The sequence below is a fragment of the Electrophorus electricus genome, chromosome 2 (assembly GCF_041902795.1).
Source record: "Electrophorus electricus isolate QZ-2024a chromosome 2, ASM4190279v1, whole genome shotgun sequence".
Taxonomy (NCBI): Eukaryota; Metazoa; Chordata; class Actinopteri; order Gymnotiformes; family Gymnotidae; genus Electrophorus; species Electrophorus electricus.
The window spans coordinates 39,643,199-39,668,543 of NC_137498.1; the positions used below are offsets into that span (position 1 = coordinate 39,643,199).

Below are 25,345 nucleotides of genomic sequence, written 5' to 3' on the forward strand. Positions count from 1 at the left end.
ATTCCACCACGTTCACGTCTGTGGCTCCGCCTCCGCTGCCTCATCTCCGTGCTGCGGGAGCGACGCTGAAATTTCGCTGCTCCCACTCTGTAGCACTGGACCAGTAGTCGAAGCTGTTGATGTATTTATTTTTTTGTTATTCTCAGTTAAATCGCTGTTAATAATGGCTTCCGATGGCATGGATGAACGATCACCGCTATTGTCTACGCAGAACTCTGGGAATGTTACACCCACAGCACCGCCGTACCTGCAGGAAACCAGCCCAAGAGGTAATAAACAGAAATTGTGATTGACTCGGAGGTGCTGAATCATTTGGGCGTAGCACACACCGCGCTTCATTAACCATATATCGCGTGTATAAGTCTAGTTCAAGGCCCAAGGTCCAAGACATCTAGCACTAATTAATAAAGAGGAAAACGGCAACCCAGGGACGTTTAAGGCCTAAATAAACGTCGACAAATTTGAGTAAAGATGCAGATTTGTAGTAGGTTGTTGCATCTTAGCCTGTCGTTGCCTACACTATTAAGTAAATTGGCTAGGTTAGTTAGCTGTAGTATTTTCTTCAATAAATATTGAACGCTACGAACCTAATCATGAAGAAGCTTGAATGTAGGCTACAGTTTGAAGTAAATCTGACTATGGATTGCAATACTTGTAGGAATAGCCTGTAATCTTCGCGGTTGTTCGTTTTGGATTTTGTGCTGGAAATTAAATTGCCTTTGTCAGTTTTGTGAAGGGCGCTAGCTAGCCTCTACCATCCACTCTCTTTCCTAAGTGCTGAAATGAAAATGCATAAATAAATGGAAGAACTAACTAAATTGCGAAAGGTAATTTCTATGTAATTTAGGCTGGTCAGTTATACTGGAATTATAAACTGTAAATGACTATCATACATGTGTACCACATGTACACCTGCTGCTATAAGACTGAGTCTTGGTCTAGACCTAGACCTAATGATTTAAACCATTAGCTCTACAAGACTCCATTTTGAACAATTTGGTCAGTCCATAATTTTGATAATGTTTTGATAAACAAGTCTGTGTTTATTGTTCTGTGTTACAGCTGTTTACAAAGCTATTTTAATTAAATTTAAAAAAAATAATAATAATTTTTAAAAAAAACCACATAGAAACACCTTAAATATAACTGGATCAGCTGAGAGACCTGCTACAACAGTAGCCTAGTCAAGCTGAGTAATTACTGTACCCTAGTGATCAGAGGGCATCAGTTGTGTTTCTTAGTGTTTGCAGGGCCAAATTCATATGAATCAGAAAAATATTACTTTACAATTAAGTACACTTACACACATCCTAATAGTAGCCTGTGTTCTGGATTTCCTCATGAAACCTCTCCTACTTGCAGAGGAGACACTAACATTAAGACAAGGATGAGAAATGTTACCTTTGCACATTATGCTGAGAATTTAGCTTCTCTCTGTAACTCTGAGGTTAAAAGGAGCATGACTATGACTGACACTGAGTACAATTATTTTTATTCCAGTGATAAGTTTGCAGTCTAGATGTACTACCTTTAGGTCCCAAAATATGTGAGGTAGTTTAGATTAAATACAATTAAAATAATGACTTGCAAACAACACAAACACTTGAAGACTCAATAAATAATACAATGTGTTGACTGTGTTTGCCTAGGGCTCTGATAAGTAAGCTATGGATTAGTCTTTAGAAAGATGTGAAAGTTGCTTCAGCCTCACCTGGTCAAGGCTATAGGCTAACAGAACTGAAGTCCAGTCAAGGGTCTCTTGTGATGTGGATTGTAATTTCCAGCAGGTCTCTCTGAGGCTTTACAGATGAACAAAAGAGGCTTTGTAGAAAAAGGACTCTGCAAAATCTGCAAACATATGACCCTGCAACAGCCATTCTACCATGAAAAAAGCAGTAGTTTATATAAGCCATGCAGTGCAGCCATGTGCCTTTATGTTTTTGCACATAAAAATAAAGGAAATGTTACTCTGAATTAAAGCAGAAACTACTCCTTAATCTGAGTGTGTGGCAAGAGTACTATTAAGAGTCGATCTGCATATTCATGCGTGACAGGGTCACCTATAAGTGAAATTCCCACACATTCAGTACCAAACATGGCTCAATCGGTGTATTTTATTAAGTGTTTCTGCCATGCTCAGATTTGAGGTTTGGCAGCAGCTGGCTCTAGGGTTCGGCTCAGTGTTGGGAATAGGCCTCTCATTTTACATGGAGTGCAAAGTAATGTCAGAGAAACTAAATGCCTCCTTGCCAAGAGAAGCAGATGCTATATTGGTATTTAAGGCATAAAGACCATGTCTGCAAGTCCACAGCCTAGGCGTCATTGAGCAGTTCCCATTTGAATCTCTTGTTTGTTTGCCTTATCTTAGTGTTGACCCTTAGTAAGATTGGTACTCACTGCAGTACCTCAATAGTGTGTTATAGTTGTTAGCCAAAAAAGCTGATGTATAATTGAGGTGATAAATCATTTTGAGGAAACTAAATAAATACTTGTAAGTTATGACAGCACTGACACAAGGGAGAATTTTAGGGGAAGGAGGAGACAGTGGAAAAGATGCATTCTCTTTGGGCCGTCAGGTAATATTCAGTTAAACTGCTATTGGCTACAGATTCTGCTAGGTCTGTGGATTCAAAAGGCATTCTGACTAGACTGCTTTAGCCCATATTTGAATGGGACAACATACTCTTAGTCACAGGTTGCAGGATGACCGTGTTCTTTCACAAAAGGCTAATGTCACAGCACTACCTTGATGCCATGTAATTTTAATTGTCATATTTGGTCATACAGCATAGGGTTATCTAAAGTCATGATACATTTTTCTCATGTATGATCAGAGGTCCTTACGCATAATAAGAAGAAGCTTGTTATTTTCAATAGCTTGCATCATTAATACAAAAAAATATTCCTTTATATTATTTTTCATTCATACTGTGATGAACCACACACACCACTTAAAAGAAAGAACGATTTTTCTCAGTGCACTTCATGTACATAATTGAGGTTTGTTTCCCAGCTCTTTTGCAAGGTTGCATTCAGAGATACCATTAATAGTGATGTTCCTCAGCCCCATGTTGGATGGTCAAACCTGTAATGTAATATTAAACTCTTTATAAGAAAAAAAAACACGATAGTCCCATGGAAAGAAGCACTTCACAGCTTGAAAAAAGCCATGAATTTCAGAGTCAGTCATCTGCAGGAACCCCATCCTGCCTCACCAGAACACTGGACAACATACTGGTTTCATGTTCCTACATTTTATGTTGCAGCTGACATGAGACAAATATTTGGAGGTGCTTTTCCTGACACTATGGTTATAAAAAAAAAACTAAGTAGCTTATAGTGAATTCAATATACCCACTATAAATGAGTCATTCCTCTGTTCAGACATTTTAAATGAACCATTATTTAAAACAAATATATAATCACCATTCCTTTATTATAAACACCTACCATTTTTTTATCATTACACTTTTATTGGCAATAACGTTCATCAGCTGTATGCTGATCTCACACTTGGCTTTTTCTTGGTTCAAATACCAAAGATAAATTGGTACATAAACATAAAATTACAGTCCTGGTACCAATTAGATATTTTTCAGTATTGACATGAGGAAAAAGATCACTTGAGTTGGGAATTATGCCCCTGGCCATAAAGCTATGAAACAAACTGCATTAGAATAATATGCTAAATTAGGCTAATTTGGCTTTTCCTTGTGAAAGTTTTGTCTATCATCAGTAATTTACATCTGGGAAAGGCCACACATGTTTATACTTGTTTTCTGCCATTACCTGTCCCAATTTTGTTTTACTTCCTCATGTTCACCAAATTCACACTGCGGCTTCAATCTAAAAATGCAAAATGCACTCTGTAGAGCCGGTATTTGGTTTGTCCTTTCTGGGCTACTGTAGAAATGTGGTGGCACAACATGGCAACCCCTCTTTGGAAGAGGATTCACTTCCTAAGTTGGTACGAAGGGCTCGTTCTAAGATAACAAGAACACTATTATTTTATAATAACCTTTAACTATGAATCACAAGCACATGGTTTTCAATGGTTTCTAATAACCTGTAACTATGGTATACTATATTCCTTTTCTTCTAATAGATCTCCCCTAAATCTTATACACTTTGCATTTAAAATCAACCGGAATTTGTGTTAAAGATTTAATACTGAGACATTTACTTGACATGAAGTGTAAACGTAATAGTAATTATAATTATCCTTTAGCTAGACTCCAGTGAGGGGACTTGGCACAGCATTTAATGAGCCTGCCCAAGCCAGTAAAAGCATGGATTAGGCCTTTGTTTTGATTATATGCCTTTAGCATTTCAGCATTCCTTACAATAATACCTCAAGCAATATGTATGTTCTTTTTAAGCAATCTGGTGTAGGGGTTTAGCCATGTTGCTACTACTGTGCTTCAAAGTAAAAACAAAGTGCTTAGTAATATAAGGAAACATTTGAAAACTCTAATAGCTTCATTACACTGCTTGTAAACTACAGCATGAAAAAGCATATAAAGTAATGTACAGTATATTCTAACATATTGGTATATTGTAACAATGTTAACTATACTCACATTATTGGTCTTTGCAGTACTGCTATTGCAGAAGCTTGAACTATACAAAGGGGAAGATGGCAATATAATATAGCAATATACCTGCAAGTCATTTTCTTATGCCCTGCAGCTGTAATTCAGGGTATTTCAGGTAGGAGTTTATATTTGTGTTGCTCGTGGGTTGTTTTTTTAAAAAAAAAAAAAAAAAACAAACAAAAAAAACAAAGATTAACTAGACAAAATCTTATGATTTCCCACTTATGCTTATTTTTATGTGGTGTTATTTGCTGAAACATCTTGCTTATGCAGTATTCAAATAGCATGTTACTAATGCGTCTTGGCTTTGGTATGCTTTCACACATGGCAAAAATTCAGCTTAATTCATTTTAAGGAAGCACAAAAAATGCTTTCGACAGACTATCAGATCTGGTTGAAGGGGTCCAGAATACCTAGTGTACCAGTATATAAAACACTGGAATGAAACAGCAATCTGTGTGTGTGTGTGTGATTCTACCCCATTAGCTGAGCTTCCTCCCCCCTACACAGCCATTGCCAGTCCAGATGCTGGAGGGGTGCCGGTCATTAACTGCCGAGTGTGCCAGTCTCTTATAAACCTGGATGGCAAGCTCCATCAGCATGTGGTGAAGTGTACTGTCTGCAACGAAGCCACGGTAAGAGAGCCTCTCATCATTCACCTCATCTCATCATTCACCACTAGTCTTTATTTAGACACTGTCCCTCTCAAATGCTCTCTCTCTCTGGCTTTCTCTACTTCCTTCTCCATCTCTCCCTTCTCCCTAGTTCTGTCTCTCTCGTTCTTGGTCCCTCTCTTTTTCTTACTTTCTTTCTCTCTCTCACTTTCTGCTTTCATTGGTCTATCTCTGTGTACCTCTCTGATTATCAACTGAATTCAATTCAGTAAGCTTTATCATGACCATATCCATTTACTGTATTTCCAAGGTAGTATTACAGTAAAACAACACAAATGAACCTTTGCAGTTAAGGAAATTAAGAACTCTGTTATAACAATAAACTTGAAAATGACTGTAACTGATATGACGAGTATTGAAAAGAAAGGAAAATGAAGGAGATATTAGATAAATACATAAGGATGTTTACAAACAGGGCAATACAATCTGCGTGTGTGCTTGCTTGCGTGCGTGTTCTGTTTGGGTGGGTTACTTACTGTCATATCCCATGGCAGGCAGATATAAACTGAAGTGCCCAAAATCATGCGATAGTAGTATGTAAACTGATTATAAAGTAGCATTACCTCAGGGGATGGCTTGGTAACATCCACACCTGTATAAGTTGTGAGGTGTTATCTTGTGAGTTAGGCTGAACACTGGCAAGCATGCTCGTGGCAAGGCGACATGAATTATCGGAGTTCGAATAAGGCTTGATAGTGGGTGTCAGACGGATGAGGCATTCCATTTTCGAAGTTGAGCAGGCATTTAACATTCCTCGATCCACAGTGTCAAGTGTGTACCAGAGGTACGTCATAGAAGGCGTTACCACCAACAGTGGACAGCACAGAGACTGCCTTGGTGCTTAATGAATGTGACCAGTGGCATCTGGGTTGAATTGTCCATGTGAACAGAGAAGTGACTCTGGCAGAAATCACATCCTCAGTCAATGCAGGAGTCCTCACAGGCATATCCCACAGGTTAGTGCAGCGTTCTTTACCTTCCATGGGATATGGGAGCAGAAGACCCACCAGTGTGCCTCTGTTAACAACATAACACCCAACACAGCGCTTCTCATGAGGTTGCAAAGTGGACCCTAGAGGACTGGCAACATGTGGCATACTGTATTGGGCTGATGGTAGGCTTTGTTTGTAATGCATACCCCATGAAGCCATGGAGCCCAGTTATCAATAAGACACTGTGCAGGCTGGTGGAAGTTCCATACTGGTGTAGGGTGTGTTCTCATGGCTCCACTGGTCCACCTAAAAATGTAATTGACCAGTGTCTGCTACATTTCACTGCTTGGTGACCATTTGCAGCCCTTCATGGACTTTATGTACCTCTACAATGAAGAGATATTCTAGCAGGATAATGCATCGTGTCATCGGGCCCAAGTTGTCCAGAATTGGTTCAAAGAGCATTCTGGAGATTTCAGATGAATGGAGTGGCCCGTTCAACACGAACCCAATCAAGCATCTATAGGATGTAGTGGAAAGGTCCATTCGTACCTGAGATCCTGCTGCTACAAATACCACAGAGCTGTGGGTGGCTGTCCAGACAGCATGGCTCAACATCAGATGTTTTCTGTCCACTTGTGGAATCAATACTACGTCGAGTTACTGGACTTCGCCGGGCTAGAGGTGGTCCTACATGATATTAGTTCCTGTTCTATGACTTTTGGCATGTCATTGTATATCGCCCAGCTAAAGTGATACATTCTTTCTTTCTTTTTTCCTATTAGGATGGGCAGTTTGTCAGTATTAGATAGACAATGTTGGAGTGTATTATCTCAAATTTTGTAAAGAAAATTTGATGTATTTGGTCAAATTTTTCACATTTGCAGCTCTGTCTCTACAGTGTGATTGTTGTATGGCTCACAGAAACTTTGATCTCTGGATAACCATGATCACTTATTATCTCATATTTATCATGGTCGGCCGGTGTAGACGGGCAAGCTCTGTTCACTGAGAATGTACTTCCTCACACTTACTCACTTGTGTCCACCTCTCTTTCTCTGCTCATCTTTCTTTCTCTTTCTTTCTTTCTTTCTTTCTTTCTTTCTTTCTTTCTTTCTTTCTTTCTTTCTTTCTCTCTCCCCTCCCTCCCTCTCTCTCTACCTAGCTCTCTTTCACTGTCTGGGTTCCAGACAGTAAGATTCTAAATATTCTCTTGAAATAAGGCAACCTTACACAGAAAAGGAGAATGGTGGAATATATTTGGTTCACTATTCAGACATCATTTATCTCCGTCTCCTCCTCTCTGTTACTGCCTTGCATATATTTTCTTCCAGCTAGATACAGTGTTATCCCTGAATCTTAAATTCTGCACACAGATTGAGCTACAGCTATTTGTTATGGACATTACTAGTACTGTTAATTCCTAAAACAGGGCATACTTGTTAGTAAAAGCTTTGAGATCTGCTAGGCAATAATAGCAATGTCCTTCAAAGGTCAGAATTCTCAGGATTCCCATATACCCATGACGTAGTCTGGGCACCTGATGTAAGACATCAGATTTCAATCACCCTCCTACCACTGGATTTGGAACTCTTAACTGTGTTGCTTAAAGTGACACACATACAACTTTGCTCTTACAAATGTGTATTGTGGATTTTGATCTAATAGGTATTACACAATATGGAATCTGAATTTGGCAATTGTATATGTGATGGAGAATGTCACTGTGTGTTCTAGCTACTTTGTCAGAAAGCTGGCTTGTAGAAAACCAGTCAGCCTTTGCTGCAGCATGAATTTCCAAATAGCTCATCCAACAAGACAACTTCCCCTTCCTTTTTCCCTTATAACTGGCTGGTGCACTGCTTAATCGGCTTGTGTGCTCAGTCATCTGAAGATGTATTGCAGCCAAGTTCACTGAGAAGTTTAGCGGAGGTTCATGGCCTGAAGTTCAGAAAGATGCAGTTGCTTGATGTGATTTGAAGTTTTCTCTGTGAGTTCTGACTCTGTGTGATCAGGAGAGTCTACCAGGAGTCTGAACTAGATATGACTGAGGAAAAAGTTGCAGTCTTTCAACAAGAATGTTTTGTAATTTAACATGGTTTGTGGGTAGATCGGCTTGGCTGACAGCTCTTTCATGTAATACATTGTGTATCTTTGTTATAAAGAGAATATGGAAAAATGTCTATACCATCTATGCTGATCAGGCTAAAGATGTACACCAATAAAACTGAGCTGAGCACTGAGTAGAACTGAGAACTTAGTAGAACTGAGTTTTTTGTGATACAAATATCTTATTGTCTGTGTGTTAATCTTTTTTGTATTTTTGATACTGTATTTACAATGATTTTACCGATATTGTGAACCTGAATGCGAATGAACACATTTAGATGAGTGGTGTAATCTGTTGTTCACATTACATGAGTGTGAAAAGTGTGATCGTATGCCAAGTGATCCAACTCTCACTTCTTCTGCGTTTCATTACCTTCCCATTTATTATTAGTCAAAACCTTTTAGTGGTGCTGCCGTGGTCTTTGTCTGCTATCTTCTGGCTAAATCTTAGCACAGTTGGATTAAATGTTGTCATTTACATAACAAATTGACCTCATTAATGTGGTGGTGGTAACAGTATGGAGGTGTTTTGTATAAACTCAAAGTAGAGTGCTTTTTCTGCTTGCCCGAGGTATTCAGCTGTGACTCAGCACAGTATCCTGCTGTTAGCCTCACTGTGACACTATTGCAGTAGATAGCTACTGTATTATTATATAGCGCTGTTGTTGGATCATACCTATAGAACACATTTCAATAGGTGCAACAATTCTAAAAGCAAATTATATTTTGATATGGGTATACTGTAAAATAGGTGTAAAAGTGTCTGGGAAAAGGCTATTAACGAGATTTTAGATTTGGTCTATGTGAAATGAAATTCTACACATAATTACAATAAATTTTGGAATACATATTTGCACCTTGTGAACCTTTTCAGTTAGCTCTTGTTCTGTCTTTTTTTTTATAGCCCATCAAAAACCCACCAACAGGAAAGAAGTATGTTAGATGTCCCTGCAACTGCCTGCTAATCTGTAAAGACACATCCCGAAGGATAGGATGCCCTCGTCCCAACTGGTAAGTGTGAACTCTCACCGGAGAAGCAGGGAAGGCATGCATTTGAGAACACCAGGCAGGTAGCACAGGGTGCCAATTGGTGACAGAGTCTGGTTTTCAAAGTGCATACTCTGATTCCATCATGAAAGCATGCCTGTTGGTCCTTGCATGAAGCATTAGTCCATGTTTCAAATGTATAAAAACACTTATTCTTAGTGGTGCTTTCCTTCCAGATGTTCTTGACAGAATGTTCTTTCAGTGTTCGAGTGCATAGACTTCTAAGTATGGATGTCAAAACAACAGCCAGAGGCATTCTGCTAGACGCATGAACCTAGAGCAGAGCAAAAGGGACTAAGGGGCTGACTTTTTTTACAAACTGAAGAGGGAATTGTGTGTGCGTCTGCGCTGACATCTGAGTATGGTACAGCTAGTAACAGCCGCTCTTAGCAGAACCGCGGACATAAGGATGGGGGGTGGGGGTTTGGGGGAACACCTACACATTTGACATTGCTGTTCTCTCATCGACACTCCAGCAGACGCATCATCAACCTGAGCCCGGTGATGGTGATCCCGGAAGAGCAGCCCGCACAGCCCGCTCTGCCCGTGCAGCCTGAGGGCCTGCGTGTTGTCTGCGGTCACTGTGGCAACACCTTCCTCGTGCGTACACATGCCTGTGTTCAGTAGGCTTTCATGTTAACAGGCATTCATGTTTGTCAGGATGGGTTGAGTTTAATGGAGTGTTCCATGCAAAGTCACCAGAGTACATTATCTGACCCAGTGATCGTAAAGCGGAAGTTCCCCAGGAACTCTTGAGCTGGAAAGGGCCAGCTAACAGTTATGTGTAGTGATGTAACTTAGGAATGGGGAGATATTAACATTTTTCAAGCCAGAATGGGCAGTGCTTCATGAATATATAACTAATTTTGTCAGTCACACAGTTTTTACTGTTTAATCCTTCACAAGGATTAACCACGTTTATTTCTCTACCATATTTCTCTACCACGTTTATTTCTATACCATAGTGTCAGGTTATACAGCCTAACTACAGAGTGCCAAAGAAATGTTGTCTAGATTCCTCCCAGTTCTCCACAACAGGAAGTTCCAGTGATCTTGCATTCAAGGCACTTTTGTTGTACTGCCATGTTCAGCAGAAGACTGGCATCCCTAAACACTGCTGTTATGCATGTGTGTTAGGGCAGTGATGCGGCTGTGTCCTTGTTCCTCCCTGTTGGGCCTGTTAATGGTGCTGCTGCTTCCCTCCAGGTCCTAATGCTCCCTGGGCTCAGTAGTTCGCTGCTCCCTTACGGATGGTCTGGAAGACAGTCCGACTAATGATCATGTAGAAATGGCCAGTAACTAACGAGTATATCACTGATCTACCATACAAAGGCAACTTTGTAGGGCCTACTAGACAGTGACCTTTTGTGTTATTTCTTGTGAATAAATTCAAGGGAAGTTTTAAATGTACCACGTGTGCTATTAGTGCATTTTGTCTTTGAACATCAAATTAATTTAATCTAAAATCGATTAATTTAGGTTGCCATCTTAGAAACTGGACTGTTATCATAATCAAAGATCCAATTAATCCAAGAGTAAATGGAGTCGTAGAGCATGTAATTTATGATTTTTCTTCTTATGTTCTTATTTGATTGTGTGACTCTGAAACTGTTTCTTTGTTCTGCCCACAGTGGATGGAGCTGCGATTTAACACACTGGCCAAGTGCCCGCACTGCAAAAAAATGTAAGTTGCTTACATTTATTCTGTTGTCATGTGGATTTTATGCCAGGTGTGATGGCTCAAACCTTTGGGATGACAGTGGTGTTGACTGCACTGTTCAACATCCGTCTGGGTTCTTGCAATTGGTTTCTTATTTACATTTACATTTACGGCATTTAGCAGACGCTCTTATCCAGAGCGACTTACAAAAGTGCTTTGTCGTTTACTCATAGAATATATCCAAGTACAGTACAGTAGGTTAGTATCAGACATACCAATGAACTAGAATACTGTAGAATACAGGGATGAATGCTGATACCTAGAAGTGCAAATACATAAGGTTTATCTTAAACAATGATAAATGCTATAAACAATAAGTGCTAGAGTTTGTTAAACAACATAAACAATACCCTACAATAAGTACTAATTTAGTCAGTCAATATGGGAGCAGTGTCAGTTGTCCTTTAAATATTCTGCAAATAGATGGGTCTTCAGTCTGCATTTGAAGACTGCAAGGGACTCTGCTGTCCGGACAGCAAGTAGGAGTTCATTCCACCATCTTGGAGCCAGGACAGAAAATAGTCTCGATGCTTGTTGTCCATGAGACCTGAAGCAAGGTATTTCAAGTCGAGCCATACTTGAGGTTCAAAGTACTTGAGGTACGGATCGGGCTTTGACCATTGACTTCATGTGTGAAAGGGTTGGTCCATTTTTGGCTTTGTAGGCAAGCATCAAGGTTTTAAATCTGATGCGTGCAGCTACAGGGAGCCAGTGAAGGGCAGCAGTGAAGTAACGTGTGAACTTCGGAAGATTGAAGACCAGTCGTGCTGCTGCATTCAGGACAAGTTGTAGAGGTTTGATGGCACTTAGAGGAAGACCAGCAAGTAGCGAGTTGCAGTAGTCTAGCTTTGAGTTCACAAGAGACTGCACAAGCACCTGGGTAGCTTCCTGCGAGAGAAAGGGTCAAATCCTTCGTATGTTAAAAAGGAGGAATCTGCATGACCGGGTTAGATTAGAAACATGAGTTGAGAACGACAACTGGTTGTCCAAAGTTACGCCCAGGCTACGGGCAGCTTCGGATGGTGATACCAGGGAGTTCTCAAAGGAAACAGTGAGGTCATGCTAAGGGTTGGGAGTTTTACTGGGGTTGAGTTTCAAGTGGTGGGCTGTCATCCATGACGTGATGTCAGTCAAGCATGCGTCTGGTGACCTGCATGTCAGAGGGTGGAAAAGAAAAGAAATAATTGAGTTTCATCAGCATAGCAGTGGTAGGAGAAACCAAGTTGGTTATTACATCACCAAGAGAACGAGTATTCAAAGAAAAGAGAAGGGGGCCTAATACTGAGCCTTGTGGAACACCAGTGGAGAGTCTACACGGTTTGGATGTGGATCCTCTCCATGTCACCTGATAGGACCGTCCCTACAGATAAGACTGAAACCCTCTCCAAGCAGAGCCAGTCACACCAAGCCTGGAAAGAACAGAGATAAGAATGTTGTGGTTCACAGTGTCAAAGGCTGCTGAAAGGTCTAGAAGAATCAAAAGAGATGACTGTTTGGCAGCTTTAGCAGCATGAAGTTTCTCAGTCACTGCTATGAGAGCCATTTCTGTAGAATGTGCCGGTTTGTAGCCAGACTGATTGGGATCATGCAGCTGTTTCTGGGTGAGAAAAAAAGACAATTTATTATAAACTGCTCATTCAAGGGCTTTTGAGAGGAAAGAGAGAAGTGATACCGGTCTGTAGTTGGTAACGCTGGAACTGTCAAGTGTGGCCTTCTTGAGGATTGGTACCACCCTGGTGGTTTTGAATGCAGTAGGCACATATCCAGAAATAAGGAGTTGTTGATGGTGACAGAGATGAAAGGAAGCAGATTTCTTGTGATTGTCTGGAACAGAGTGGAAGGAATTGGATCCAGCGGACATGTAGTTGAATTGCTGGAAGTCAGGAGTTGAAGAATTTCATCTGAGGAGAGAGGAGAAAAAGAAGTTAGAGAATTGGATGTTGGGGAATGGTTGGAGGAGTGGGAACAGAGGAAAAGAATTGGCAGATTGCTGCAACCTCCTCCTCAAAGAAGGTGATCAAATCCTCCAGAGTAAGAGATGAGGAAGGAGGGGCAGGGTTAAGGAGAGAAGAAAAAATAGTGAAGAGTTTGCATGGATCAGATGCTGATGATTCGAATTTCTCTCTGTAGTAGGATGACTTTGCAGATGTTACTTCCAGAAAGAACATGGAGAGAAGAGACTGGTAGGAGCTGAGGTCTGAATTTATGTGCGATTTCCTCCACCGCCTCTCTGCAGTCCTTAGTTCTCTCCAGTGGCAGCGAAGTGTTTCTGTTAGCCAGGGAGCAGGTGGGGAGGACTTAGCTGGTCTAGAGGAGAGAGGGCACAGAAGATTCATTGATGAGGAGAGTGTAGAAATTAAAATGAATTTGTAACTGTATCCAAAGAGAGAGAAGATGGAGTGTCAGGGTGAGGAAGGATGGACAAAATAGTAGAAGTAAGGGAAGAGGGAGTTATGGAGTGCAGATTGTGACAGAAGGAGGAGGAACATGTTGGAGAGGACTGGATGGAAAGAGAAGGATGGGAGAGAGAGAAGGATAGAAAGTGATGGTCCGAGAGGTGGAGGGGGGTGACTGCAATGTCCGATGTTGTGGTGGTACGGATGAAGATCAGGTCCAGAACATTGCCCGCTTTGTGAGTCGGAGGAGAGTGGTTGAGGGTGATGTCAAATGCTGTCAACAGCAGAAGGATGCAAGAGGTAATGCAGCTTGTCTGATGGAAGGTTGAAGCCACCAAGGATGAGTGGATTTCCTTCAATGTGGAGCTCATCAATGAAGTGATCTAGGGAACCTGGAGGGCGGTAGATGACAATGATAAGAAGTTTGGTGGGGAAAGACATTGTAATGGCGTGAAATTCAAAAGAGGAGATGGAAAGAGTAGAGAAGGAAAGTGGAGTGAAATGCCACTCTCGAGACATTAGTAAACCTGTACCACCACCCCTGCCGAGACGCCTCGGAGAATGAGTGAATGAAAAGGCAGAGGACAGGGCAGCCGGAGTCGCCAAGTTCTCAGGGGTGATCCATGTTTCTGTTAGAGTCAGGAAGTGTAGGAAGTGGAGGGATGCTAATGCTGAGATTAAGTCAGCCTTCTGGACAGCAGATTGGCAGTTCCAGACCCCTCCTGCCACCACGATATTTGATTGTGATGTCTATGATTGCGTCGAGGAGATCTGTGGGATATGTGGACAGGAATTGTGAAACACATTTCAGATGCTTGATTTGTGGATGTATGCGATAAAGGATTGAGATAATATGAGAAGCTACTTAGCTGAGCTTGTTAAGTCCTGTAGGTGAGATGTAGATGAACTGAGAGCACCACCAAACCTTCTCCAGATGTTGATTACCACTACAGACATACATGTCCCTAATTTAACGTCCTAATTTAACTCAGTTCAATAAGTGCTGAGCCCGCCCCTCAATTCACACCTAAGGCCAGGGCAAAACTACACTGGTAGTGAGGAATTACAGCTAACAAGCAACTAACAACTAGGTTTAGACAACGAGCATTGAATTTCACAGAATCTAAGGCAAAAGTAAGTGAACTCAGAGCCTACCTTAACCAATGAGACAAACCAAAGCAGGCCTTGCCGAGAAGGAGGGGAGATGAACACGGGCTGGCAGTGCCATGCTGAGTGTAATGTAATGCCATATATCCTGTGCCCAGCTTGAAGGGAGTACCAGCAGTGGGGCAAGAGCAGGCTGACACTGATGCAAAGTCATGCCAATGGGCAACATTTGGCACAGTTGCCACGGAGATGACAGAAGGGAACTTTAGTTAACAGCAAAGTTGGGCCTGGGAAAGGAGGACAATCCTGTCCTAACAGAGCCAGGAAGAGGGAAGACAGAAAGGAAAGCAGAATACACATCGTGTGATTTCAGAAGAGTTTCAGAATCCAGTCACATGAGAGCCATATGAAGACTGCTGCCAACTCTTTAATAGGACCCTGTAGGGATGGGAGGGTGCCATGTGACTCCTGACGAAATCCTCATCTGATTACAAGCATTTGTACAACAGCCAGTTGGCACAGTCTTCCCAACCAGTCCACTAGACCTGGACCATAGAGACCAATTTAAGACTTCAGGCCCCCTTTCTGTCTGTACAGCAGATATATGAAGAATTACATAGCCATTAGTGCTTTATGAAGCAGCAAAACATCATAGAGCAGATCAGACATTGTCAAATGGATTACCTTAGCTAGCAGCATCTGTTCAGACAATTTGAGATATATTTTTTAGAAGAAATCCATTATAGCTGTTATACAAAAGCTACTAATCCATGTGATATCACAAATGTGGGATAACACTAAACGATAAATGTGGGATAAATTTGGGGCACTGACCCTTGACCTAAACCTAACCTTGTATGCTATCCTCATCCTAGTTCGTCCGTTGGCAGTGCATTGCCCAGGAGGCGCTGCTGTGCCTACATTACAGTAGGAATGATCTGCATCTTCATCGGAATTGGATTAACAGTGAGTACTCATGCAATGGGATTGTATTCTTTTCTTTCCCACTCGATTCAAAGTTAGTCCATTTTTGTTCTGTACTGTAGTTTTTTACATGAGAAGTATTGCATTTAACACATTATATGTATGATTAAGTAAATAATGCTTTTGCCCCCCCCAAAATGGCCACTATTTTTTTATAATACAGCTTAAATAATGTGCAAGTAAATACCTGTGTACATTGACCGTATGTACTAGAGAAATCTAGTACATATGGATATTTCTTTTTTTTTGATAAACTGGCCCTGAAGAGAGAGAGAAGGGGGGGGGGGGGGGTGCACGTGCGTGTTTCTGATATTTGAATGTTTTGTAATAATCGTTAAGTGGATTTTAATCCACTGTGTGCATTTTGTAAGGGGGTCACTGCCAGTAATGTGCAAGACTTGTTACATGACAGAACAAGAAAGACAGGCCTTGTTTCTTATAACCAGTTCAAAATAAGCCACTTTGCTTTGACCCATTTAGGAGTATACCTTGAACATGCAGGGGGAAAAGTGTGTCTGTGTGTGTCTGTGTGTGTCTGTGTGTGTCTGTGTCTGTCTGTCTGTCTGTCTGTCTGTCTGTCTGTCTGTCTGTCTGTCTGTCTGTCTGTCTGTCTGTCTGTCTGTCTGTCTGTCTGTCTGTCTGTCTGTCTGTCTGTCTGTCTGTCTGTCTGTCTGTCTGTCTAAAAGCTTTACAGACTACAAAATTGGGATAATATGTATACAAAATTGAGATCTCATATATACTGATTTTCATTCCCTGCCCATTATCTGTTGGTCTTACTCTGTGGTTTTGTGGTCTTTGTTAGGTGGGCACTCAAGACTTTGCTAGTCGTTACCATGCCACCTATGTGTCCTGGGTCTTCGCTTACCTGCTGGGTCTCATCTGTCTGGTACGGGCCTGTTACTGGGGAGCAATTAAAGTCAGCTATCCAGAGAATACATTTGCATAGATAGTGTCCATTATCCAAGGAGCCCTTTTATGATTTCATTTTATCCTGATTTTAACAGGTGTACATGTGAATGGTCGTTCCATTTAGGAGTGCTAAAATCCAGTCCGGGGTTTATAGTTGACTGAAAAGGTTGTACTTTAAGACTGATTGGCTCTGATTTGTTGAATTCACCTTATAAATGATCTATTACATTTGAATTTTGAATACATTTAAATTTGTGTTGTTAACTATGAATTAATTTTGATCAAATGGAATTCCTAAATTCAGCTTGGTATTCCTCATGGATTTTGGCTGGCTTGGAGTTATTATGACCCCTGCTGGAGGGACATTTCAAGTACTGCTTTTTGTTACTGACTTGACCAAAAGAGATGATCTTATGTGAACAACTTGCCCATTGCACTACAATTTTATGCAATTATTATGTTCTGTTGCTGCTAGCCATCACAGCTGTAAAAAGCTGAAAGTTATGTATTAGTCCACATCCAACAAGGTACTGTGTTCAAATGTTCAGTTGTCTGTAAATTTACTTACAGCCCTGTGCCGATATTCCTATTTGTGTGTGGCTTAGGGGACATTGGTTTATGAAAATGTATTAGTTCTTTCAAATTCATGGAAATGTATCCTTGAGTCCATTTTCATGAAAGCACCCAAACTTACAGTGAGCAGTAAACTTTAGTTTCGTGGCTTTCTGAGTAAGATAAACAGCATGCTCACAAACGCTGCAGCCTCTCAATTCGACTCATCAGTGTAAGCAATGAGAGTTACATATACTGCATGACTTTAGGCTGGTTCATTTGTACCACAGAGCAGTGTTCTCTCTCTTGGCCCCTGTAAGGCACAGGGGCAGGCCTGCAGTCTAAGATGCAAACACCTCTGCTGCTTGCCTGCATCCAACACGTGGTCATAACTGGCTAGTGTCACAGTAGTTCCTTAACTTCGTCAGGACAAACAGGCACAACCATAGTTGCTAATCCTGTTCTAAATGTGACAAATGATACATGTACATAGTATATTCGGTACACTGAGATTGTAGCTTGAGTTGGAAAATGGCTTGGGCCTTTTTAAAATGATAATTTATCAATAAAATGAATAAAACCTGCCACATCTGTGGGCCATTGTGTGTATTTAAGTGCATTGCATTTTCCTCCATGGTTTGTTGTTCTTTTAACTTATCTATATCCAAAGCCAAAGATATGATTATTTATTACAGATTTCCAGTTATCCATCACAGTGCAATCTGAATTACAAAGCTCACGACCTTATTTAACATGTATCTTGCCACTGTAGTTTCATATGAAGTTAAACACAGTTGCAGTTCACCCGGCATGTATTCTGAGTAAAGACTTTCTGTCAGGGTATATCATGTTGTAACAGACATGCAGCCACTGAATGACGGTCATGTGTTGTATTACCCCAGCAGATTCTTTGAGACAGGAAGGCAAAAATAATTACATCATTTGTTTGTTTTTGTTAGTTTTGTGAGATCTACCTTTTGTGAGATCTATGATGGGTTTTGGCGGGTATGTTGGTGCTGTGTTAAACCAAGATTTGTGTACCTTAAACCTCCACAGGGAGGCAGTGTTGTCTTACTAAAAACCTGGGACCAGTATTGAGGAGTTATTTCATTCTGTAATCTAAAAAATGAAAGGGCTCTGAGTGGTTCTGTAAAGCTTTACATATCCTGTTAATGAATCAAGTGTCCTCATCTGAAGATTACATAAAAATCCCTGATTGCCAAGACTGATACTGAAAACAGCTCAGTGATGCTATTCCAAACAAAAACAAAATGAACGATGACTATATCCTTATCTTTATTCAGAGTGTACAAACTATGTAGCGTACAGCAAGAACAGTGCATCGTTATACAAAATCAGCAGAGTCAAAAACTTGTTGGATTGTTCAGCTCACAAGTTCTGCTACATAAGGAGGCATCGAGTCCTGACACTTACACAGACTGGTAATAACAGCACAGGGCACTGTTGCTCACACATACTGGTGCTGTCCAGTGACAGATTAACAAAGTCCTAATCCTGATAACACATCAACAGAATGTACCACCATCAGAATGACAGTCATTGCTTAAGCAGTTAACATCTAGAAATGTACACATCTTAAAGAACTAATGATGCAGGACCATGGGTATCTGATTATATACACCATGACTCGACACCAAATTTTAACACAAGGGTGCGTTTCCAGATGATTAAGAAACAACAATGCCATACTGGTTTCCTTTAGAGCCTTCTGTCAGGATATCCATGGGTCTAGTTGTTGTTCAGCACCCACCATGATGCTATAGGGGAACACAATTACATAGACCTCAGCATTGGTGGGAAATTACATGACCAGTTATTATCTCTTTCTTGGATAACACAATGTGTCAGGCCAGTGATTAGGCCGCCAAAGAGAACATCCTCTATACCTGGTACCGGCATGGTGGTTATAATCTCTGGAGTCTCTAAGAAATCCACGTTACCCCTCTGGAAGGTTTTGCTGTAGTTCGTCTGCAAGTGACTACCACACAATAAACAGTTAACTCAGAAATGCATACTAGAGCATTAATACAACATCAATGTCAAATACAATTACATGCACTGTTGAACTTTTGACTATATACTCAGGACAGTGAATTACAAATAAGGATTGAAAACAGGTCTTACTTCTTCCACACATTGCTGTGCTCCCAGAATTCATACAATATGAAGCGAGACTCATTAGCAATCCTCTGAACTGCAATACTGCCAATGGAGCAGAGGATCACATTCAGGATTATTACCTCTGAGTAGCAGTCAGATTCCCTTTTTCTCTTGACACTTGCAAAGTTAAAATCCTTAATAGGCAAATTAATAATCAGTTCATGGACCTAGAGGCATAGCACTGCAGTTTATTGTTCAGCCTGCTCTAACAAGATGATATGATGCATTAGCTAACTTCCTTAGGTGTGTCAAAGCAGTGATCGCATTAAATCTATTCTGCTGCTTTTCAGAACAGAGTGAGCCACTCATTGGTTCCTGGACTCTAAGTAAATCATGGGTGTCCGGCTCCTGTTTTGGAGGTCAAGAGTCAAGCATCGTCTTTGGATTTTATTGCTTTGTGCTGGTCTGACCATTCAGGACTCAGTGCACACTGACAACACATTAATAGGTCATGGGTGTTTAACAAGGTCTCAAACAAAACCTCCCAGATGTGACAGAATAGTTCTTCGATCAGTGAAGTTTTATGTCATTTTGCTTTGCATCCCATTCACTGAAAGCACATCTAACTAAATAGTCCCAGACCTCTCACTAGACTTAGAGCTAAGCTCATCTCATCTCATCACATCTCATCACATCTCATCTTATCCAAGATAAGGGGGGACATAGTGAGACACAGAGTGGGACAAACAGTGAGACACAACTGGGCACACAGTGGGACACACAGCAGTCTATGTGAGCTATACAAAATGGATGCTGAGGCCAAGATATTCCTCCATCTAGAAGAAAAGTTTTTACCTTGACTTTTTGACAGCTGTGATATTTTGTGTGTACAGGCTATGTAGCACAGAGACATTCCAGGGGCAGACCTAGGGTTGTCTACTCACTGCAAGCAGCCGGTCTGGGTGCTAGCACAGTCGATGTACTGCCGGAGAGCCAGACGGAAGTCGTCCAGGCCATCCTCGAGCACACGCAGCTGCCGCTGCACAATCAGAATGTGCTAAAAGGTATTGACAGACAGAGAAAGGGGGAAAGGGAGAAAGAGAGAGGGAAACAGGGAGAGAAAACATCCAGGACTTAGCTGAGGCTCAGGGTTGTGCAACGGAGCCCTCACGACCTACAGCAGTACCGCAAAGCATCTGACCACTGAATTCAGTTGATCTCCTTTCAGTGAAGGAGAAGTGTTCCTGAGAGACGAGGGAAAACCTACACTAGATCAGAACTCTTGTTCCAAGATTCTGTGTGAACATGTGGCTAAGTTAGCAACGAACCCTAGGGTTCGAGGAGCTATAGAGAATTATAAAACTTGCAGTGTAGAGACAGCAACCCTGACACCGCATGACAGAAGCAAGTCTCGGGACATTGAGTGGGATGAGGGCCAGGAATGAGGTTAGCCACATGTGAAAAAGTGACCAAGATTGGGGCCAAGAAGGCAGCAAGAATGATGGCATTCAAGGCAAACACAAATGACTGGAAGAGATCTACAAATGAAATCGCAACATATACAGAATAACAAGAAGGGGAATTCCAGCTAATGTGTCCAAAGTCGCTCTGTCAATCATTCATTACTGCAGCCAGTTAAATGCCTTTGTAGCTCTTTAGACTAGTTCAGAACAAGCATGGTGAAGGGCTCCTAGGATATGGTAGCATGTAGAGCAGTAAATATCTGTGGAGTAATGGCTGCACTTTGACTGGCTATGCTGCTGGGAGTCCTGGTAGCAGGCAAATGAGGGCTGAACTGAAAGTAACAGGAAGTGAGTTTTCTCTTTGCAGTCAGAGCTAAACTTTTCCTCATATCATTCACAAACACACACACACACACACACACACACAAACACACACACACACACATACACTTACACATCATACAGTTTCAATATTATATACATACACAGTCTCCTATTCAGGGTTCTTTCATGTTATATAATCTTAATTATAATGAAGGTAATTTACAGCATCACACTTACACTTGAGATTGCCATAGAAATTAGTGGATTTTACTAATGGAAAGATACAAATTGATATGTACCATCTATGATATGTAATACCTCTAGAATATCTAGCAATACATTTGTGTACTACACACACACACACACACACGTGCCACACACATTTGCTTTAAAATATGTATCCTGGTTCATGTTAGGCACTCACAATATAGGGTACTGCCTGTGAATGTGTTCATAATATCAACAAAGTTCAAAATATCGACGACGATTTTTCCATCATCATTTCACTCGGTTCTGTTGATGAAAGCCCTGCTGAGTTTGTTATATGCTCCAAGACCTACAAGCCCCTCAAGGTCAGCAGTGGTGATTTTGTGTGCCTATGTTGAGCGCCGCCTTTTCCCAGTCACCATGGGCTTCAGGATGGTCCTGTGTGGAGATGAGCTGCTGGGACACTTGGAAAGAGCATTTGAATCCTGTGAGAGAGGGAGAACCGCACTGATGTGCTTTACTACTATGGTTAGCAATAAAGCTCCGTCATTTCACCATCACTAGCGTGTGTGTGTGTGTGTGTGTGTGTGTGTGTGTGTGTGTGTGTGCGTGCGTGCGTGCGTGCGTGTTTGTGTTTGTGTGTGTGTGTGTGTGTATTGAGCCTCTGCTTGGTTCCTAGCCATTAACACAGTACTCTCCCCCAGTCATCTTACTAGGATAAATAATTAGTCTAGAAAGCTGACCTTCACAATACATAAGGAACGGTAGCTGTTGGTTTCTCAAAAAGTGATTGTAGGTGGAGTGATTGCAGTCTCCATGCTGTCAGTGCCTGGATTTTTGTTACCTGATTCTATGCGTATATGTGTATTCAGACAACTCAATTTGTTGGACAAACAGACCTCCTGCTGGGTCTCTTTCAGGTTCGCACACATTCCTCTGCTCACCACTGATAAACACAGGAGACCACAGTGCTTTTTTACATTCTCTCTCTCTCTCTCTTCAACACACACACACACACACACGCGCGCACGCACACACACACACGCTCACATGCACACACAGTGCATAATTTATTCAGCCCCTGAACTCTACAATATGGGACTGAAAAAGTACTTTGTGAAAAATGGAACAGCTGAATGAGAGGAAAATGGATAGACAGTGATCGAAAAAAGAACAACTTGAGAGCTATGCTGTTTCCTAGACAACAGCATCTAGAGTGTGCAGCGATGACTGAATGCTGAGCGAATACGGGGAAAAGGGAGAGCGCAAGCTGTAAATGGGTTACTGATTTGGTGGTGCCTTCCAGGACTTCCTCTTCTACTGGGTCCAGACGCAGCTCCTAACAAGAGTGAGCACAATGATCACCAACCACAAAAATCTCATCGAAAGATTTTCTTAACATTTCATAATTAACCCTGAATCATGACTCAAAAGGCATAAAAGCACAGGGCTGTTCATGTGAGGACGAGGACAACAGAAAGAGGAATAATGAGGAAAAAGGGGAAAGAAAGGGAAAAAGCAGGACAGAAGGAGAGAGTGACAGTGTGATAATGAGAGAGAGGGAAGTAAGAAGAAAACAGTGAAATTTATGTAACACAGATCATGGACATAGTTAGCATAAATCACAAGCCCTCTGTCACCCATAATTGTGCAGATGACTATATAACTATGAGAACATAATAGAACACCAGCAGACTGTGTGTAAGATGATACCTTCTTTTCTAGGCGATCAATCAGTTTCTGCAGTCTGTTGATTTGGGTTATCCACTGGTTGTCCTCCTCATATAGACCTGGAGAAGTAAATATTTCTGTATTCCAAACTCTCTCTCCGTCTCGTTCTCTTACCTCTGTATCTCTGTTTGTATCTCTCACACAGGACTTCTCCTGCTCTGATCTATTGTCACTAAATTACATTCAATCCAGTAGAATTGTGCTGGATCTGGCTGTATATGAGAGATTTTCAGAGTTATGACACAAAGTTGCCAGAATTCAGAGCTAGGCTCTCCTTTCTTTCTTAGACTGCAGTGCAACTTGTGAGAATTGTGTAAAATGCATGGTTTCTGTCTGGAGACTGCATGCAATATTGCACTAAACAACATTCACATTGCACTAACATTCATCAGTAGGTATCCAGAGCACTATTGAAAAGTTGCTAAGACCCAGTAGATCAATACTACAATTTCCTTTAGAAAAGCTCCAGCACTAAATGGTGAGAGAGGCGAGTCATCACCCCCTCCCCATGCACAGACCAAGGCAGGGGGGACGCATGCCATTTCGTCTGGAGCGCCGGGACTAAGAATAAACACCTGAACTGACAAGGCTGGGAAGTGGGTTGTTTGGAGACAAGCTGTTATTCCTTTGAAGCCTCCGATTGGATCTCCTGCCTGACCACTGAATCGACAGCACCTCAGGCTTCATGGGAGCCTGTCTGCGAATTGAGACCACACACACGCACACACACAGATAACCCCCACACATACAAACAAAGATAGCTCAGGTGGCACGCTACTGTTAAGTGGAAGGAGCATGAAAAAGAAAACAACTGTATCAGATCTAGCTAGATCTAGACCTCCTTCAGTCTCCTAAGGGAAATAAACACACATCGATAAACCATTAGGTACATCAATAAACCGTTGTCTATTACAGCCTTACAAAGATTAGCATCTGTTGGTTTGCTGTTATTTGAGGTTAAAAGTTTTAAAAGTTATCATTTTCACTGAAATCTCTTCACTTGTTTCTTGCAAAAACTGTTCTCTGGTGATGTAGCAGAAACGCAGAAACTTTAAAATTACCACATTTTCATACAGTAGTGTGCTACAAGGTTTCACAGATATATTCTAGGTATTCTACTCCTTGCACAATGCCAAAGTGCCAGTTTTAGGGTTTGATCAAGCATTTGAATAATTCCACAAAGATCATCTAACTTTTCCAGTTTGGATTCCCCCCCATTAGTATGAGGCGACAGAACGTTGAGTCTATTTTAGAACACTGCTCGCGTGAAACAAATGGAGGGGTACAGATTATGCCATAAGACCTTGTTTCCCCATGTGGATCTTCAAGGCAGCTGATCTGAAAATGGTGTTTTTCTATTGTAACATAATAAGGAGCCAATGGAATTACACACATGGAGACTCCAAGGTTGTGGTTTTAATCATAAAATCGACATTAGTGTCTTCACTACAGCATCCCCATTTTCTGATAAAGAGTGCTTGTATTGAGAAGAGAAGACCATCAGCAGGAATTATTCCTAATGGCCCTGCATTCATACGTGTGTGTGTGTCCCCGTGTGTGGCTCAGATGAAGAGTGCAGAGCGGCAGAGCAAACACTACACCAGAGGCGCTCCAATAAAGAGGGGACCCAGACTGCTGTTCACCCCCCGCGTTTCATCCCGCCACACCAAGCCTCTCCCAGGAAAGCCCAGCCACACTTCACACAATAAAGAATTGCCTGCACTGATTCAATTTGCTCTGGTCACTGGCCACTTTAAACACAGCTCACACAATGGGAATCAAAGCCACACCACCACCACACAATGGATATATTCAGTGTTTTGTTTGAGTCTTAGATAATTTCTTTGTTACCATGCTATACAGATATTAAAAATGTTACATGAAGTGACAACAAGCATTTCACTGTAGAAAGAAAGGATTACAAGCATGCAACCATCTCACACAGACACTTGTCAAAAAGTAACAACAGCAGCGGCATTCAACATCAAGCTTCAAGTTTCATTCTTGAATCCTTTTATTCAAATTCCTTTCTTCTTTACTCCAGAGGAAACCATTAACAGTTCACAATTTGTGTATGGAAAAAAAAGTACCTAAGAAGAGTGGTGCTGGGAAGCAGAAAGGAGCTGAGTGGAGGTGAGACTCTGAGTGTACCCCAAGAAGTGCTGAAGACATAAGCCATTTTTGAGTGTCCTTTGTGCTGCTGCCTCTCAGCATGGATGAAAGACAAGAGAGGTGTTCTTGTGCAGCCTAGTCTGCTCCCTGCCCTCAGCACGCTTTCAGTGGCTGTTAACATGAGAGCCACAACTGTGTGTGATAAGGCTCTCGGCTGCAGTCTGAGCGTCTTCTACCACCCACCACATGTGGAAGTGGGAAGAACAGAGAGATGGTTGGCATGCAAATGAAGCAGCCACTGTAAATACTGGAGTTCATGTCTTGGGGTTTTGGCTTGCACTCAGTTTTGCTGAAGGGTT

General features: G+C 41.5%; 2 protein-coding genes across 7 annotated transcripts in view; one reads left to right on the forward strand and one right to left on the reverse strand.

The window, feature by feature from the left end:
• Nucleotides 1-24,724, forward strand: pip4p2 (phosphatidylinositol-4,5-bisphosphate 4-phosphatase 2). Of its 3 annotated transcripts, none has more exons than XM_081703130.1 (7): nucleotides 1-269; nucleotides 5,106-5,230; nucleotides 9,215-9,321; nucleotides 9,834-9,957; nucleotides 10,989-11,041; nucleotides 15,456-15,546; nucleotides 24,441-24,724. In XM_081703130.1, the coding sequence occupies exons 1-7, from the start codon at nucleotides 164-166 to the stop codon at nucleotides 24,711-24,713; spliced, it is 879 nt and encodes a 292-aa protein (XP_081559256.1). In that variant the 5' UTR covers nucleotides 1-163; the 3' UTR covers nucleotides 24,714-24,724. The 3 variants fall into 3 exon arrangements, with proteins under 3 accessions (XP_081559256.1, XP_081559250.1, XP_026871623.1); XM_081703124.1 differs by having other exon boundaries at nucleotides 5-269; nucleotides 5,082-5,230; XM_027015822.3 differs by lacking the exon at nucleotides 24,441-24,724 and adding an exon at nucleotides 16,370-17,612 and having other exon boundaries at nucleotides 18-269; nucleotides 5,082-5,230.
• The window catches only part of necab1 (N-terminal EF-hand calcium binding protein 1), a 22,743-nt gene continuing 15,097 nt past the window's right edge, over nucleotides 17,700-25,345 (reverse strand). The window contains exons 7-13 of one of the 4 annotated variants that reach the window (XM_027015855.3): nucleotides 23,450-23,571; nucleotides 22,857-22,933; nucleotides 22,429-22,482; nucleotides 20,094-20,206; nucleotides 19,174-19,251; nucleotides 18,936-19,027; nucleotides 17,700-18,806 (exon numbers count right to left, since the gene is read on the reverse strand). In XM_027015855.3, coding sequence (XP_026871656.2) covers nucleotides 18,778-18,806; nucleotides 18,936-19,027; nucleotides 19,174-19,251; nucleotides 20,094-20,206; nucleotides 22,429-22,482; nucleotides 22,857-22,933; nucleotides 23,450-23,571 — 565 coding nt within the window. In that variant the 3' untranslated portion in view covers nucleotides 17,700-18,777. Of the gene's footprint in view, nucleotides 18,807-18,935; nucleotides 19,028-19,173; nucleotides 19,252-20,093; nucleotides 20,207-21,360; nucleotides 22,483-22,856; nucleotides 22,934-23,449; nucleotides 23,572-25,345 lie in introns of those variants that run through there. The other 3 variants (XM_081703116.1, XR_014118792.1, XR_014118793.1) reach the window with 3 other exon arrangements.

Excerpts from the sequence above, each read along its gene's own strand:
- pip4p2 (XM_081703124.1), top strand. The coding sequence starts at position 164 with ATGGCTTCCGATGGCATGGATGAACGATCACCGCTATTGTCTACGCAG. Across the intron at positions 5,231-9,214 it reads CTGTCTGCAACGAAGCCACG|CCCATCAAAAACCCACCAAC; the intron begins GTAAGAGAGCCT and ends TTTTTTTTATAG. Across the intron at positions 9,322-9,833 it reads GGATGCCCTCGTCCCAACTG|CAGACGCATCATCAACCTGA; the intron begins GTAAGTGTGAAC and ends TCGACACTCCAG.